At 48.5% G+C, this 17590-nt stretch overlaps 5 protein-coding genes and 1 non-coding gene across 6 annotated transcripts; 4 read left to right on the top strand and 2 right to left on the bottom strand.

Moving 5' to 3' along the window:
- Positions 1–69: 69 nt before the first annotated feature.
- On the bottom strand, positions 70–3164 carry EURHEDRAFT_373295 (putative serine/threonine protein kinase; the record flags this gene model as incomplete). Its single annotated transcript, XM_040778521.1, has 3 exons — positions 70–2079; positions 2131–2228; positions 2279–3164. The coding sequence occupies 3 exons, from the start codon at positions 3162–3164 to the stop codon at positions 70–72; spliced, it is 2994 nt and encodes a 997-aa protein (XP_040643042.1).
- A 753-nt stretch (positions 3165–3917) lies between these two features.
- On the bottom strand, positions 3918–5623 carry EURHEDRAFT_407310 (putative MFS transporter). Its single transcript, XM_040780514.1, has 4 exons — positions 5408–5623; positions 5094–5355; positions 4390–5034; positions 3918–4344 (listed from the first exon to the last, which is right to left on the bottom strand). The coding sequence occupies exons 1-4, from the start codon at positions 5613–5615 to the stop codon at positions 3993–3995; spliced, it is 1467 nt and encodes a 488-aa protein (XP_040643041.1). The 5' UTR covers positions 5616–5623; the 3' UTR covers positions 3918–3992.
- A 1686-nt stretch (positions 5624–7309) lies between these two features.
- On the top strand, positions 7310–7407 carry EURHEDRAFT_t13. The gene has a single exon. It is a non-coding gene; the product is annotated as a tRNA-Lys (tRNA).
- A 911-nt stretch (positions 7408–8318) lies between these two features.
- EURHEDRAFT_519495 (uncharacterized protein) lies at positions 8319–11195 on the top strand (the record flags this gene model as incomplete). The annotated part of the gene is made up of 1 exon (XM_040786793.1): positions 8319–11195. The coding sequence occupies one exon, from the start codon at positions 8319–8321 to the stop codon at positions 11193–11195; it is 2877 nt and encodes a 958-aa protein (XP_040643040.1).
- A 331-nt stretch (positions 11196–11526) lies between these two features.
- On the top strand, positions 11527–13289 carry EURHEDRAFT_373292 (uncharacterized protein; the record flags this gene model as incomplete). Its single annotated transcript, XM_040778520.1, has 3 exons — positions 11527–11569; positions 11679–11983; positions 12048–13289. 3 exons carry the CDS (start codon positions 11527–11529, stop codon positions 13287–13289), a joined length of 1590 nt encoding a protein of 529 aa, XP_040643039.1.
- A 2444-nt stretch (positions 13290–15733) lies between these two features.
- Positions 15734–16138, top strand: EURHEDRAFT_373291 (uncharacterized protein; the record flags this gene model as incomplete). The annotated part of the gene is made up of 1 exon (XM_040778519.1): positions 15734–16138. The coding sequence occupies one exon, from the start codon at positions 15734–15736 to the stop codon at positions 16136–16138; it is 405 nt and encodes a 134-aa protein (XP_040643038.1).
- Between the last annotated feature and the right edge of the window lie 1452 nt (positions 16139–17590).

The raw sequence follows: 17590 nt of genomic DNA, 5'->3' as shown, positions 1-17590 counted from the left end.
ATCCAAGTCTGGCGCTCTCGGCGTGAAAAATCGAACAAAAGATGGAAACACTGGCTAAAGTACATGCGATTACACCTCCTTGGTCCGCAGACTCGTCACTTTGGATATCTCAATCTCCGTCTCCACCATCTCTAGCCCAGAGAGGCTGGGATAGCGTCGGCTAAAATTCGTTTCCCAGTCTTCGCTTGGGGAGGTGGGTGTCTTGGCTACCGTCGGGCTGCGGTCCTGCCCGGACTGCGTTAGGTCGGAGTCGACGCGGAGACTCTTGGGTTTGGGAGGGGCTGCTGGCCGCGGTCCTGTGCGTTGTGCGCGCTGTGCGGGTGCGTATTCTGTCGAGGCGGTCGAGAGCTTGGGAATGGGGGTTTCTTTGACGGCGGGTGATGGTCCGCTTCCCGTGTAGGAGCCGTACACTGGGGCTGAATTTTGTGACAGCGGTTCCGAACGCAGTTCACTCGGCTTTGCCTGCAAAGCCGGTGGGTTCGACTGTTCCGTGAACCGGCCATATCCCGTCGCGGTCTTTTGCGGCGCGGTTTTACTGCTCTCGCCCATCAAGCTCTGCACCTTGTTCTGTATCGTGGCCGACCGGCCATCTGTTGCGGGCCGCGGGCCTCCTCCTTTTTCTGCGACCCGTCGCCGGTATTCTTCGGCTGCGCTAGCCACTCGCTTTTCCTCCTGCGAAAGGCGTCTTCGCTCGAGCTCACGGCGCATTTCCGGGGAGATATCACCATCGCCTTCTTCGTTGTCTATCTCATCGGGAGGCTCCGTCACTTCTGAGGCCGTGACTATCAAGGGCTGCTTGGGGATATCCTCAGTGGCAGGAGACTGAGGCTTTTGGTCATTTTGACCAACTTCAAACCGGCGGAACGCGTCGCCAAATCGAGATGCGAAGAGTGTCTTCGTGTTGGAGAGCGACAGATGGGAAAGACTTGACCGCTTGCTGTGATGCTTCGAGCTTCCACTGGCCCGCTTCTCGCGCTTCCGGTTCACTTCCTCCTCTTCCTTGGCTCGCAGGTAATCAATGTCGGACGTGATGTTCGCCCGGTCGTAGTCACGGTCCGTATCGGCCCGCGCTTGCGACAGCACACCTTCATACGGATTCCGAGACAGCTCAAGGGAGGACCGCGCACTCTCTGACTCCCGCGGTAGGTCGTACTTCCCAGTGTGCATAGAGACAGGACGAGGCTTGGCGTTGGCTGACTTCGACCGTGTCAGAGGATCACCGACCTCCAGGCTCGATGGTCGTGCTGTGTCCAGTGAGAGTCGCGACGAAGATGCCGTGAGCTCATTGATTCTGTCCGTGGAATTCTTTGGCGGAGGCTCTGGCTTGTTAGGCGGAAGCCGTGGGGGCGACGGGCTCTTGCCTCGCCCAGACAGTTGGCGCTGATGATCCGAAGATGGGAAGCGGAAGATAGGACGGCTCGACTTCTTTTCGAGCAAGTCCGGTGTAGGAGCCGGCGAGGTCATTGTACCAGTTGACACCATTGTAGGTTTTTGGGGAACCGGTTGGTAAAGCGGTGTTTGCTGTCGGCTGGTAGGCGTAGCAGGAAGCTCCTTTCGCTGGTAGGCAGATTTCTCGGACGGTCGGGTTTGCTCCACCGACGAAGGAACTTGGGGACGCCTATTGACCACTTGCTCGCGGACCGGTTCCTTATCACGCTTAGCAAAAGCATCATCGGCCAGCGCATTGGTGAGCTTCTGCGACAGATGTTCCTCCGAGTTTGCGGTTGTAGGCTCAAACTCAAATTTTCCTCCTTTTTCATGCAGGATATCGAACTGGTCCAAAGTCGGGAATCGGTTCGAAAGTTCATCAGCTGGACCCCGGGATTTGCTTCCAGCTCGGTCCAAGACCGCAAAAGGATCTGCAGAGTCGCGGTAAGGGGAAGGGCTCGGTTTGGCAGAGCTTTGCTGGGAAGTCGCGTTTGTTGGACGACCTCGCCGCATTGGGGCAATATCCGGGATGCTGATCGGTGTCTCTTGAACCGGTGGGGAGAAGACTGCACCGACTCGCGGTGGCTCTGTTGGCGAGGGTGGTAGTTCCTGGTACCGGCGAGCTTCCGACTGGGAACGACCAGAATAGATCTGACAGAGTTAGACTAAGCGTTATTTAAAATGCAATCAAAGAGTACTCACGTCTTTGATGGGAACTTCTTTGCCTTGCATGAGGCATACTTCCCGTACGACCTCGTAGATGTTGGGACGCTTCTGGGGGTTCTCCTTCAACATGGAAGCTAGTCAAGTTAGCACACATCCATCACTCATGAATTCTCCAAACACCTACCGATGAACATCTTCAGGCGATCCGAAAATTGCGGGTAGCTAGGAAACTTGTAGCTAGCGTTGAGAATGGCCATCTGACCCACTTCTTCAAAAGGAGTGGTATAGTAGCACAGCTTGTAAAGAAGGACACCCAGTGCCCAGATATCACTCTTCTCGTCAATCGGTTGCTTCCGGTAGACATCGATCATCTCCGGACTCCGATATTGTAGCGTAGTATGCCGTTGAACGTCATCCTCGATCAATCGGCCCTCTGCGGCTGAGGTAGCCGCGGGGCGAGGCGGCGCGGTCGATCCAAAATCACACAGCTTGTAAAAAGAAACACCACCGCGGCGCGAAATGAGGACGTTCTCAACCTTGAGATCCCTGTGCAACAGAGGAGGTTTGAGATAGTGCATGCACGCCACACCTTCCGCCACGTCGGAGAAGATCTTGATGATCTCGGGCTCTGTCAGCCGATTCTGTAGTCGCGTGTTCATGAAGTCAATGAGACCCCCTCCAGAGCAGAACTCCATGAGAAGAAAGACCTCATAACCGCCTCCGCGCAGCTGAGACGCATGGGAGTCTATGTACTTGACAATGTACCGGTGACCCTTGAGCTTTTTCATTGTCTCGACCTCCGTCCGCATATTGGCTAGCGCGGCCTTGTCCGGAACAGCCACCCGCTTCAATACAGCAGATTCAGTGCCATCGATGGGAACGGGGAGTCGCACGACGTAGACGTGGGCGAAACCGCCTTCTGAGAGGTATTTCTCCACCACAACGCGATGACTGCCGACCTGAACCTTGGTCCCGGGTAGGAATGTCCCCGCAGGTGCGGAGATGGCTGCTATGGGGTTGTATGCGGGCATGGGCCGGTGTGAAGCCGGATAGGCTTGAGTGTAAGACATGTTGGGGTCCGTATGAGCCCCTCGAGGGGAGAGTCGTGGATGTTATCGGGAGGAGGGGGGCTAGAATTGTTCGGACTATCGTCGCCGCATAGAGGAGGAACCGGCTCGTGAAGGATAAGTCGGAAAGAGGAGGGGGAAAGGAGGAAAAGTCAAGCTGGCCTTCGGGGAGGTGAAATAGGCGGAAGTCGAACGTGGTTGAATCGTCGGGGGGTAATACCTGTTCCACACCCAGGGGGGAAGAAGAAGGGACGCAGGAACAGGAACAAGAAAGAATAAGAAAATAGAAGGGAAACAAGTAGTCAATCGATCTCACTGACCAGCAGCGTGAGAAAGGTCTGAAAAGGGAGATGGTTGTTGAAGAGAGAATAGGAATACGGAGTAGTCCCGTAGAGCCTCCGTGTGAACTCGGCCAATTAAGAGTGTCGATCTTGTCGGGCGGCGCTCTTGCAATTCCCCGACCGCCACTCCGGATGGACAGATTACAAGAGCAGTAAACGTACTCTGTACAGAGTAGATGTACTCCGTTCTATGTAGGTACCGAGTACAGAAGGAAAGATACGCTGACATTGCAGCTGCAGCATCTCACATTCCTGCGTTGTCCATTCCGGGGTTCTCGTGACCCCAACAGTCAACTGCCGTTGAGGAACTATTGGTGCGAGGTTCAGTGCACAAACTATGTCACCTATTCCTGTTCATTTGAATTAATAGGGACACTTGGATCCTTAGAAGCTATGTTACATGTACTCCCTACGAACTATAGTATGGACTTCCTAATCGGGTAACCGAAGTATGCAATATATGTAGAAAGGGAAAGAGGAAGCATTCCGGTCAATAACACCATCGAAAATCCACACTCGCAGGTCCTTCTCGTAACATCTCTGTTGGGATATCCTGTGCCTTAACACTAACCCCCTGTCTCCTATCTCTCCGTTTATTATCAAACATCATCCATACTCCCAATGCGAAAGTCAAACACAATCCAGTTCCCCCAAAGGCAGCGGTTGTGATTAAGGCAGGCAGGTACTTTGGTGCATCTTGATTGCGGAATATATTCGAGCTGACAACACCCATCAGGTTTGCCATTGGGACGGCGATACTGGTCAGGAGCATTCGACGGCTTTCGTTGGCAATGTTGTTGTTGTACCATGTATCGAGCAGGACGGACGGTGCGGATGTGCCCCTTTTCTCGTTAGTAATTTGTATGATAAGAAGAAAAGTATGTTACCATGTCATGATGAAAGATGCAAAATAAGCAACAGCAAGGTCAGCCTCTACATCGATGGCAGAGTAAATGACGAAGCCGATAAAAGTGAAGAGAAAGCCCAACGCGATGAATGGAAACCTCCACCTCGTCCAGTCACTGCAAAAGGCTAGAATTAATAGTACAACAGCACCAGAAACATTCGGTGCAACGGTATACAAATTCGTCTTGACAGTCCCATATCCCAGCCGTGAGATAATCTCCGGTAGAAAGAGCTGAACCGATTGCAATGGGACACCAAGACAAATCTGAATGGCCAAGATAGCCCAGCTAGTTGGCTGTTTGAATACTCGCAGAGCGTCTCGGATGTTGAATTCCTCATTCACAACAGAGGAACTGTCAAGTTGTAGACGGAGATATGCAAGTTCCTTTTCCTCGGGAGAGAGAAATTTGGCTTCAGAGGCTGATTTTGGTAAATACCATATTGCGAGTAATGCACAGAGAACTGTACCTCCTCCTTCAATGAGGAATAAGTACCGCCATGCTGCCAGCGATCCGGTTTTGATTTGAAATACCCCAAAAGCAAGAAGGCCTGAAAATGCAGAAGCGATGCTTTGCGCGGCATAAAATATGGCAAGACGACGCGCGAGTTCTCCACGACGGTAAAATCTATACCGTCAGTTGTTGCCATAGTAGCCATGTGTGAAAGAAAGGAGGGACAGACATACGTTGTTTGATAGTAAATAACCAGGGGAAAGAACGCACTTTCAGCCATACCCAGAAACCATCTTATAGCAAGAAGACCACTGAAATTGAAGACTGCAACCACCAGAATGGTACATAGGCCGAATGTAAACATCATACTTGGAAGTATGATGTTGGGACCGTATTTCTTCCCCAGGATACCGAGAAATGGGGAAGTTAGAACATATGGAATAAAGAAGATACTAAGTATCATGTTATACTGGTTGTTTTTCAAGTTGAGGGTATCTATCAAGTTTAGCATAATCCTCTATGTAATGTATGCAAATGAATTGGATACCTTCTAGTCCTGCAGTCTTTGAATTTCCAAGATTTGACTTGTCTAGACTGTTAAACAAATACATCACAGCCAACACGGGCAGGATGCGCAAGTCGAATTTCCATACTAACTTGCTTTCAGCGCGGGGATCAACTGTGTTGCTGATACATTGATCATTGTCTTTCGAGACATCTTGTCTTATTTCAGCAGGCATCGGTTTGTCGGCCATTGTGCTATGTAGTAGTGGATGGTGTGAACATGCTTCTATATACATCTTGCATAGGCTAAATATATAAGGCCCTAATTACATGACTATGTTCCTGGATTTCCGATAAAACACTATCTTGATAGTAAGAGAGATAAGCTATGTGTCATTCGTGAGTCTGCCCGGAGAATAAACTTTAGATAAGAATATAATATTAACTAAAGTTAACGGCCTGAAAGTCTTGTATAGTTAGTTAATCAATATAAAAAGTGAGCCTTATCTATGCCAAGATTGGCCCCCCGCTTCGTGAATCTATGGCCTGATACAGTGAGTAAAGATTGTAGTAAACATTGATAGGGAACATAGAGAAAACATCTAATTCCTGTATATTAAGATGTAGTTGTGACTGCTACTTAGCATTGTTGGGGTTGGTCTCAACTTGTAGCTGAGACGGTTGTTTAGTCTACATACGCCTAAGCAGCGTCACAGAGGAGTCTTCTTCAAAATCAAGATATATGCACATAGAAGTAAAGGGATAGAAAAAAAAAAAAAAAAAAAAAAAAAAAAAAAAAAAAAAAAAAAAAAAAAAAAAAAAAAAAAAAAGAAAAGAAAAGAGAGAGATAAAATGCTGTAAATTGATGTATTTTTTATTATTTGCCTGGTTAGCGGAAGATATGGTGAGGACGGCTGCATTATGACCAAATACATGTCCAGCACACTACACAAATCCATAGCGATGCCCAGCACTTTGATATCTTTATATTTCTCAGTAACACTAAGGTTTTCCCCAGCAAATTTACTTTTCGAAATTGCCATTGACTCATTGTTACGTATCGTCCACTTTGATCATTATTCGACTCGGTTATCGATCAGCCCTAACCTCCGCATCTCCAAATACACCCCACTTCAGCAACGAACATGGTCCGCAATTATAGTAGAAGTGGTTTTTAGCTCGCGAATCACCAGAGTCATAGATTGGTATGGGGTACTTACAAAAAGGATGGTATTCACGACTCCGCCGCCACTACGGATTGTCGTGAGTACTTGTCAGTACTGCTGACTGTAGCAGTTATTCAAGACGATGATAAAGCCATAATTCGTACGATAAGGTATGTATATCCTAATAATGCTTAGTGGCCGTAGTGATACGCCGGTTGTATTGGGTAACTCACGTTCTGATACCGTGTATGCCCTGATAGTCGTGACTTCCCAATCAGGTAACCGTGACCATGAGCTCGTAATTCCGTTGTTAAGCTCTGAGACCTGCTCCAAGAATGAAGTGGTCAAGAGTTATGATGCTCAGCTCCAACTGGCCCTTTTCCCTTTTTAGTACCCCGGAAAGGCCCATGGGAGATGGGAATCCATCAGCAAGGCAAGTGATTCTACTATATACAACCCTGGCCAGTGACGAGGTTTTATGTTGAGGTGATGCTCAGCCTGGCTGACTTTTTGCTATTCAGGATACCCAATGCGACGAGCGCTCGCACACACCGAGACCCTCACTGGTTGTAGTTATATGTCAGACGAGGTTAGTTGGTTGGTAGATCAGTCGTGGCGACGAGATAGAAGAGAAAATTCCCACGGAAGTAGGAGTCATGATAAAAACAGGAGATTCCTCGCTACCTAATTGACTCAAATGTACGTACAAGGGTAGGGCTCTGTGCTCACTACTTCGCAGTAGACTTATAAATTTGTAGCGAGAGATTACATAAACACTGGCCGAGCTAGCTCAATTGGTCAGAGCGTCAGACTTTTATGAATCGGAATTGCGATCACAGAAATCTGAAAGTTGCGGGTTCGAGTCCCGCGTTTGGCTTTTTCATTAGACAGTTTATTTTTGCTTTTTACAGAGACAAAATAGAATGTACTTTTACATACTACTATTGAAACGGACACATAAATTTCCCGTTCCGGATAACAGGATTGGGTGTGATAGGAGCGCAGGACGTGATTGTATAGACCCACACCGTTGGCGCAACGACCGGAAGAAAGAAAATCAAAACAAACACTTATAGTACCGGTACAAAATGATACAGAATTCTTTTCAAGTATTCAACTTTTAAACAGCACCAGAGATGCTAATAGTAAGGGTACAGCCGGTATGTTATCAGATGGCGCATTCCAGCGATCTGGATCTCAGGAATCCACATTCCTTCCATTTCGTTTCCGATTCAGGCGGGTCCTACCAGGGGTATATGACTCGACTCCATAATACGTGTGCTATGATGTGGAGGATCGTACCGTGCATAATACTTGTAGTAGTACTACTTGTAGACCCGAGACTCGGAGTAATAAACAAAGGAGCGTTGAGACATGCTTACTCTCGTTTCTTTTTCCGTTATTTCCGATGCATGATACTCCGTACATACTGAAAAATACTAGTGTAGAGATTGTTTGCGGCTGGCGTGATAAATGTGATGATCTGCCTCAACTCAACTTTCTTAGCCGCCGCTTTTCTTCGTCACTTCATCACACCTCTCGCTTTGCATCTCTACAAGTACAAGTACGAATTGGTTCTTCAGTACTGACTCAGTCGTTATTCTTTGTTTGTGGTGGTATTGCGATCTAACCTTGTTGATCCTTTAGCCCGATTGAAGCGCTGAGAACTCTCAGTGCCTTTTCGATGTTGCTGTGAACATGAGATCGTTCCCCTCGTTTTGTACTTGAGTCCTGCCTTTGCGACGATAGATAGCACCTGCCCCCGATTACACTTCCCGCCAAACCAAAATGAACGGCTCTAACTCCCCCCCCCCTCACGACAAGAACTCGAAACCAAACTCCAACAGCGAAGACACCAAAACATCCGACCTCCCCGACGGCAACTACGACATCTTTGTCATCCCCCCACACTCTGCCGGCTCCGGATTCCTATATCTCCCGTCTCTACAATGCCAACGGAATAGCTTTCTCGCCGGGTCCGCAAGTACACTCTTGTTCGTGTTTCTGTGGTCGAATATTGCACCGGTTGTGCGGGGGTGGTATGTTCTTACGGCTACGGGTGGTGGGATTGGGAGTTTGGGGAGTGCGATTGGGCTTCTTCTAGGGGTGGTTGTTGTTGGTGTGGTAGGATGGGTTGTTGGGTCGTTGCAAGCGGGTGGTACGGGTACGTGGCGGGAGAGGTGGAGACGGGAGAAGTCTGGTGGAAATGGGTCGGGTGAGTCTGGGGATGGCGATGCCCGTACCAAGGATCAGTCTGCGAGAGGTGCAAGCGATCCCAAAGGTTCTGAGTCTGGCGGCCAACAAGAGCAGCGCCAACGACAAGACGGCGGCGGAAAGACCGGTAAAAGCTCAAACAACGGTAAACAGCATAGTGCTGGTGATGCAAACTCCGAATCGACCCCAAATGACAATGATGGAGGATCAGAATATGCCGAATGGGGGAAAGCCCGCGACCAGGAACGTGAGAAAGGCAGAGAAAAGCAGCGATTTGAAGAGGAAAAGCGCCAATATGAGGAAGAACAGCGTCGCGAGCAACTAAAGCGCGAGAAGCAACGTAAAGAAGAGCTCCGGCATGAGAAGGAGAAAAAGGAACAGGAAAAACGTCGCCGCGAGGAAGAGGAGCGACGTCGTCATGACGAGCAGAAACAACATGAAAAAGAGAAAAAGGAACAAGAGCAACGGCGTCGTGATGAACAGAACCGGAAGGAAGAAGCCCGTGAAGAAGCAAGACGCAGAGAGCAACTCCGCCAGATTCAAGAAGAGGCTCGCCGTCGTGAGCAAAAGCAGCAGCAGGAACAGGAGCAGCGTCGCCGTGAGGAAGAGAAGCGGAAGGAGGAGGCTCGACAGGAGTCAAGACGGAGGGAGGAACTTCATAAGCGTGGAGAAGACGCTCGCCGCCGCGAGGAAGAAGAGCGCAAAGAGAAACTTCGACGTGAGGAGGAACAGAAAGATAGTCAGCGTCGTCGTGAAGAGGATAGCCGAAGAGAAGAACAGCGCCTTCGCGAGGAAAAAAGACAAAAAGAAGAGAAGATGAAGGAGGAGATCCGCCGACGTGAAGAAGAGAAACGTAAGGAAGAAATTCGTCGTCGCCAAGAGGAATGGCGCAAAGAAGCACTTCGGCGGAAAGAAGAGAGACAGAAGGAAGAAGCACGCCGCGAGGAGGAAAAACGGCAAGAAGAGCTCCGACGCGAAGAGGAAAGAAAACAAGAAGGACTCCGCCGCGAGGAAGAAAGGAAGAAAGAAGAAGCCCGGCTGGAGGCGGAACGGCGCAGAGAGGAGATCCGGCGGAAGATGGAAGATTATAAGCGACAAAAAGAGGAAGCAGCACGCGAGAAGCAGAGGCAACAAGAGCATGAGGCCAAGGAAAAAGAGCTCAGAGAACGAAAAGAGCAATTCGAGAAGGAAATGGCCGCAGCTCGGGAGGCCGCTGCTAAGGAGGCACGAGAGCGCGCCGAGCGAGAAGCTGCCGAAGCTCGAGCCCGCTTTGAACGAGAATCTGCGGAGGCAAAGGCAAAAGCGGAGAAAGAAGCCGCTGAAATACGAGAACGAGAAGAGAAAGCTGCTGTCGCTGCCAAAGCCAAGGCTGAAAGGGAAGCTGCTGAAAAGGAGGCCGCCGCAAGAGCAGCAGCGAAGAAAGAGGCTGATGCCAAGTTCGCGGCCCTCAAGGAAGCGGCCGCTAAGAAGTACGCAGAAAAAAAGGCCAAAGATGCTGCAGAGAAGAAAGCCAAAGAAGAGGCTGCAGCAAAGGAGGCCGCCGCTAAGGAAGCTGCAGCCAAAGAAGAAGAAGCGGCAAAGAAAGAAGCAGCATCCAAAGCCAGTGCTTCATATTCCGACACGGCGCCACCGCAACCTCCTCCCCACCGCACCCCATTACCAAAGAAGCCGGGCGAAGAAGATAATCCATACGAACGAGCCCGGCGGCCTTATCAAGGGGGTGCTACTGGATCCACTGCTTCTGAATCCTCATATACTCCATCGCACTCAACGGCCAGGACTTCTCCCCCACCATCGAACCGAGGCGGTTACTCCCGTGGTGGCTACTCTACGAAAGATCCAGACAAGATTGTCATCTCTGGGGTGTTCGCTTTTAACAACAATTTTGTCGACATTCCAGTGGCCCAACTAGTTTCCGGTCAAGGAACCGTGTCAGACGGCCTGGTTCTTAAAATCACCACAGAAGGGCTGTTCATCGACGACGACATCCGAGGTGTTCCCCAACGAGAATGGGACGCCAAAGCATGGACCATGAAGTCCGTTGAGGTGTGGTGTTCTCAATACGCAGCATCTCCCCAAGCTCGCCAGAACCCCACGAAATCATCCAATCCCTTCCGCACTGGCTCTACATTGCCTCCGACACCTGAAGAGTCGGATGCGTATCTTATGGATATGTTACGGGTGTGCAAGAATACCTGCCGTGTTGGCACTCGCAGTAGCAACGACGATGATACTCTGAACTTCGCGAAGCGTGGGCATCACATGCTCCGGGCGAGATTCCGCGAGCAGGATGGCAAGAATTACGTCTTTGTTTTTGACGAAAGCGAGGGGTGGAAGGTTGCTATTGGACTGCAGCGTCTGAGACGGGGAACGCAGACTCGGTCGTTGGGTGTACTCAATATGACTGTAACTGATTGTCAGTCGGTCATGGAGAATCTGGGATATGCCTGAGTTGGACTACATTGAGATGTTTGCTTTTTGTTTAATATAGTCCCGATTTTCTTCTGTTTGTTTATGCCGTTTTATGCCTGTTTCTTCAGTTCAGCACATTCGTTTCCGATACCAGAGATTCCCCCTGATGTTGATATGATTATTTATTCGGGTATGGCCCCCACAATTATTTCCCACAATTATGTATTATCTTACACTCTCTACTGTATATATCCATACTCATAATTTACCACACCACCATTTCTGCCTGACTGCCTGATGACGTAAATCATCACCAACACGTCGCCCAAAACAACCCAACTCCCAAATATTCTCACCAGCCATACTCCTCATGATTTGCACAGCCAGCAGCCGGAGGGATAATGCATCTTCTTGTAAGTTGGCCCCCTTACATTCGATACGCGTTCCTGCCCTGACCCGAAAATCAATGCCAATGGAACCTGAACCTTGGTACGTGCCGATGGACTAACGATTCGTGGGAAGTTACGAGTTGTACCTTAGATGAACATGACCCGCTATGGCTGCGAATCGAGGCTATATCAACGGAGATAAGTGCGAAGACGAATACGGTGCCGTTTCAGAGGCAGGGTCCTCGAACGAATGAATTTGAACACGAGTTCTCGGTTTTCGAACCGGAACCGGAACCTTATGGAGTGTTGCCTGGGATCGAAGGGGTGCTTTTCGCGGCGATCGAGGGACTGAAAACAGAAGTGTTACAAGGGCAACAAGATGAGGGAGATACACCCGGTATCGAAGAAGGACAATGTCAACAAGAGGACTCGCGACGAGTACGTTTCTGAAAGCCTGCACAAGCCATTGTTATGCTAACGGGTAGCTTTTATAATTGAAAAGGTCTGTGAAGATGCTCCAATTGAGGCTAGAAGGGCAATACATGATACCCGCGATTTGAGGAATGTCGATGACGCCGCTGGAGATGCCCACACGGAGGACGACCCGGAACGACATGATGACGAAATGAATGTCCCAAATGCAGCGGACAAGGACGGAGAAGTGTCGAGTGAGACTGCACGAGATAATGAGGATGAATCGGATACCAGCGACGGTACGCACGCCATCGCGATTCCTGAGCAACAAACCAAGTCTATGGAGGTTTCACCGCAAGAGCGAGAAATCATCATCGACACAACAGATGTCCCGATTGAAGCGGACAATGAGAGAAAGGCATCGAGTGAAGCTGCACGAGACGAGAAGAAAGATTTGGATATTAACGACGATGAGCCTGCGATCGCAGCCCCGACACGGCAGAGTGAGCCCATCGAGGCTTCACCCCAGAAGCGAGAAATCATCGTCGATAACGGCCATGACTCTATAACAGGCAGATATCCCTTATTTGAGCTACTTACTTTATCAACGACTTCCGGTGCTATTAACGTGGCTGTTGTACCGCAGCCGGCTGACCCTATAAACCCCGATGAACCGGCTAGATTGCGGATTCGGTCACAGTCCGGGAGTATCGCTGTCTCTTTTACTGCACCAGCGGTAGCATCTATACCAGAGTTGGAAAATCAGATGGTTGGATGTGCAGAATATGGAAACGGGAAGTACCAGAACCCACATACTCTTCCCCTTCGTCCGTACGAGATCGAAATCGAGACCGATAGTGGCACCATCTCTGGACGCTTCATCGTCTCTACATCTGTGCACCTCTCCACCAAGAGCGGAAGTATCAACGCAAACCTCATCCCGATCGCATCCGACCTTGAGCAAAGTATATCCATCTTCACTCAGACAACATCCGGGAGCCAGCATATTCACCTTACGAATCCCGTCTACCTGTACAGCTCCCAACGAGATGGATCAAGGTCGAGTGCAACCCGAGCGCCCGCAGCTCATTTCAGTCACGGTGGAGGCAGTATGCAGATTAGGTATCCGTCTGATTGGGTCGGGATTGTACGTGCACCGCCGGGGTCTGGGAGTACTAATCTGGTTGGACAGGGAATGAACGTTGTTCGGAGAGAAGATGGGTCTGTAGAAGGATGCAAAAGCGGTGATGGGAGAGGAGATTGGTGGGGAGCGTCGGGTATGGATGTTTCTCTGGGGTCAAGGGGGGCTGCGATGTTTCTTGTTGGGTGAGCTCAATTGGCCTGTTCACTCCAGAAAAGAATAATTTGAACAGTATATAAATCACCAGCTATAGCTACCCTGTGTCCGTCACTACAACAAGAAACCTATACAAGCCAGAACCCCAGAGAGAACCTCATTCTCAATACTTTTCAAAGATATTTAGGAATTCATTTTCCATGATAACACAACCCTTATTTACATCAGCATCCCTTCTCCATAACCTTTGAAAAATGCACCGTCATCGACCCATATACCAACGCCCCATTATTGCTGTACGAGACCGTAACCCCCTGAGCCAACGACACTACATCCGCTTCATCTCAATCCCACTGCCGCACAGTCCCAGTCGGCGTATCTATGCTCTAAGCCAGTGTGACAGCAACGTTAGCAGAAGACCCCTTAGCAGTGAGCCAGTGGTCCGCACTGAGACCAAGCAGTTTCGCGGATTCTGCTCAACCAATCTCCAACACCAACGTAGATATGTTACCCTGACCACAAGAAATATCTGGACGCTTAGAAAGACCCCCATCATCAAAACAACAGGCCGTAGCCCCTAACACCCCAACCTCCTCACCGACCTGTCTCTCTTCTATACACCGCACCAAAACATCCGTAGCAAAACCACTCGCAACCCCATGCTTAGGAGACGCAACAATTTTAACAAGTAATGTCTCCGTAGGTTCATAATACTCCCAGCGAGTCAGTTTCATAGTATAAACAATACTATTCTAGAATTCCTCGAACTGCTCGCCTGGCATGTTGGTGAAGGCGAGGAACTGGTCTGTGGTGGTATCGTTGGTGAGGACATTTTCGAGGGCTTAGATTTTGCGGTAGATATTTTGGATGGATCTGTAAGTTTCGGTGGGGGTTGAGGGGGGCGGAGAGGTATTGAGGTTTATTGGGGAGTGTATTATTGATTTTTGGAAGGTTAAAGAGGATATCCTTTTGTGAAATGGTGCTTTGAGGGATTAGCAGCGGTTGGTTGCGGTGAAAGTGTGGTTGTAGTAAGGTATAAGCTTAAGGTCAGGATTGACTCACTATATTACAAAAGACGTCAAATTGTGTATTACATAGTTCTAGAAGCAAATTAGTATCACTTCAAACAAAAACAAAGCAAAATGTTGTCCTAGGCCCGTTCAACTAATCAACAAATATGCCATGAAAAGCGCAGCCTTGACAAGTCATCAATACTCTAGCAGCTATGAATTTGTTGCTTATTCCATAAGCTAGCTGGTTAAAAACTTTGCAAGTACTCTGTAACGCTGTACCTCTTCACAGATTAGGGCATATCTATCTTGACGTGACATTTGATTATGGCGGTAGATCAACATAATTCATGGAGACCTACCCGGACCAAATGCCTCATTCAGCCCTTGTCAAATTCTGACTTCAGCCCGAGAGAGCAGAGAGCCTCGATAGCACTGTCAACCCGCATGATCCGCAATTTTGAACATGTTTCAAAGTCATACAATGCAGAGGCTGCTGCACCCACATCAATTACCGGTGTCAACGAGTACAGTTCCCTCATATCAGGCTTTTGCAATGCCATTATCCAAGGCACTGTGACGGCCTGGTCACGTTGGCTGGCCATACATGAAATGTAGTTTTTTGTTTTGTTGATAACTACGGCGTTATCTCCTTCCTTCCTCATGTCAATTATTCTCGTCGATAGCTACTTAGCTAGAACCTAGGAAAAGGATGTTCCATTATCCTAGCTAAGTTCCGTGGCACACACAATCACCAGATGACAGGAACATAGAACCACGATAATCTGCTTCTGCACTTTTCAGCTGCATGAATGTTCAGACATCGAATACAAACAAGAATATCACAATAAATAAGCTGTTCAAAAGGCAGAAATGTTCTGATGGCACTGGCGCGGTCCAAGCGGATCTTAGTACAAGGACATGCGGGAGTAGGCAAAACAACTTTGTGCAAGAATATCATCCATGTCTTTCTGCATGCTCAGCTATGGACAAAATGCTTTGACCGCATCCTCTGAATACCTCTGCGTAGTCTCAAAAGGGCAAGAATTTCGGATGAGCTGCTTCATGATGGATATTTCGCGTTGCAAGGAGAAAGAGGTTGTCTAGTTTCAGTATCATTTACAGCTTCCGTACAGCGGCCACACAAGACGTGTATCATGAAGAGACCCTGACTATCTGGATGAATGGTTGCTTTATAAATAATAACGGCCTAATAGGAGAATACTGTCTCCATCCACCAACTCGGCGTTTAATTTATTTCTGATGTCGACAGCATATATGTATGTTCGGAGGTGTACTATGCTATGCCAACATGTTATTTAAAATGGAAAATCGCCACAGCCCGCAATCCTTTATAAAATATTAAACCTCCAGCTTCTCTTTTCCATAAAGTGCGCGCTGAAGAAAGAAACAGAGGTGCTACACCTTCGTTAAACCTTTGACTCTTTGGCCAATGAGGAGAATGGCATGAGAAAACTCACCCAGTCGGCATTCTTGTCCTTTCTCAATGCCACCGGCTTCCTTCCACCACCTCTAAGAGACGGGGGTGCGCTCATATACCGCAGTCTTCTATACCTATCCCTATTCCAACTCAGTCCGATCCAGGACGCCTTTCGCAGAAATAACACCCGATCCGGTCATGAACTGGACGAAGGCAAATTAGTCATTGGGCAGAAGGGGAGTGGTATCTCAATAGTGCTGCAGCAGGACTTGAAGAAGGCGATTGTGTTTCACGGTATCTCTGGACAGCATGAACCAATGTATCTTGCTACTGCCTGGAGAGGGGACTGGAGAGTCGAGATCGAGGTAGAAGATATTGAAGTGTGGACTGAGCAACAACCTGAGCGTGACAATGAAGACAAAGAGGAATGATTACACTGTGCCGTCTATGGGTTGTTTTTTCTCTACTAGCCTAGGATATAAACAGATAAAAACATTTCCCACTCCGGATAAAAACCAAGAAGAATGTCCCAGTACTTTTCCAACACGCCATGGCTGATTTCCAGCTACTCAAGTTTGATCAAATCCTAGTTTAGAAAAACGTCGAGCCAGCTGTTGCCCAAATGAAGATGACGCTTTTAGCTCGCCTCGCATTGATTGGGTCCACATACTGCCAACCATTTCTTCTCTGCTGGCTGCAGTAGACTATCTGGACCGTGCCTAGGCCCCCGTGCTATTGGATAAGTGACCATAGTCCTACTTTCTCGATTGCAGTGATGATTCGATCATTGGCCACAGAACCCCCGGGGGAAGAAAGGTTCCTGTGGGATGGCTACCAAGCATAATCGCACTATTTACCGTGGAATTGTGAGAAGATCGATGTTGCCCACGTAAATACCACCGCCGCGTAGCTCTATCATACGGAAGAGAGCGGATAGTAGTGAGGGCTTTCCACTTCCAGTTACGTGTCCTTGTTAAATCCTAAAGTGGCTTGCTCACGGCGATAACAAGACAAATGAGGCCTCTTGCGACTATCAGACAATGACCGACGTTCTGGGAACGATTGTCCTAGACAGTAACATAGATACTCTTTATCTATCACACGGCCAATCATTCAACTCAATGAGAAGTAGCCAAGCATAGACACTAGATATAGGGACTCGCTATATATTTTTGGCTATTTATGTAATATATTCCACTTTCACGGCAATATTTTTTTTTTTTTTTTTTTTTTTTCGAATAGAACATGGACTTGATTTCCCAGCGGAAGACTGGAAGCCTTGTTTTCCACACCCTATGGTCGTATGTACTTTTACTCGGAAGAGATACATATACATGAATGGGTCGAAGCGCTGCGATTGGACTTAAAAATGATTCAAAAGCTCGTATTAATTAGATCGGTTACAAGAGCCGGGGCCAAAGAGAAGACGGCGGAGACAGGACTGAGTTCATGCGGCTCAACTAGTGCGATATTGTCAACTACTACGCTCGGGAAGATGTCATAGGCACTATTCAGAATGGATAGAGGAAGAACTCTGGTTCTAGATATTTATCTATTGTGCGACCTTTTTATACACAATCTGGCGGCCGTCAACTAAGCGCAAAAAGGGAAGGTCATTGTGAAAAAGTTCAAAAGACAAAAGGAGTACAAAAGGCATAACGCATGTATGTGGTGGTCATTGCCACAGGATGCTGACTGCATAGCCGTAGTCCTCGGTCTTATCATCGTAGTTGTATCTGTCCATGCATATGCTCGGGCAGTCATAAGTCGTACGTCGTAGCTAGGCAGAATTGTCCGGCTTTAACTAGTCAGTGGGAGCAGCGGGCATCATCAATCATTCGGCATATATGGAAGTCAACAGATATCGACTGTCTCGGGTCTTC

Source organism: Aspergillus ruber (assembly GCF_000600275.1).
Source record: "Aspergillus ruber CBS 135680 unplaced genomic scaffold scaffold00001, whole genome shotgun sequence".
NCBI classification, from domain to species: Eukaryota; Fungi; Ascomycota; class Eurotiomycetes; order Eurotiales; family Aspergillaceae; genus Aspergillus; species Aspergillus ruber.
This window is presented reverse-complemented; position numbering and strand designations above follow the sequence as displayed.

Excerpts from the sequence above, each read along its gene's own strand:
- EURHEDRAFT_407310 (XM_040780514.1), bottom strand. The coding sequence starts at position 5,615 with ATGGCCGACAAACCGATGCCTGCTGAAATAAGACAAGATGTCTCGAAA. Across the intron at positions 5,356-5,407 it reads AAAGACTGCAGGACTAGAAG|ATACCCTCAACTTGAAAAAC; the intron begins GTATCCAATTCA and ends TAAACTTGATAG. Across the intron at positions 4,345-4,389 it reads GCATCTTTCATCATGACATG|GGGCACATCCGCACCGTCCG; the intron begins GTAACATACTTT and ends TAACGAGAAAAG.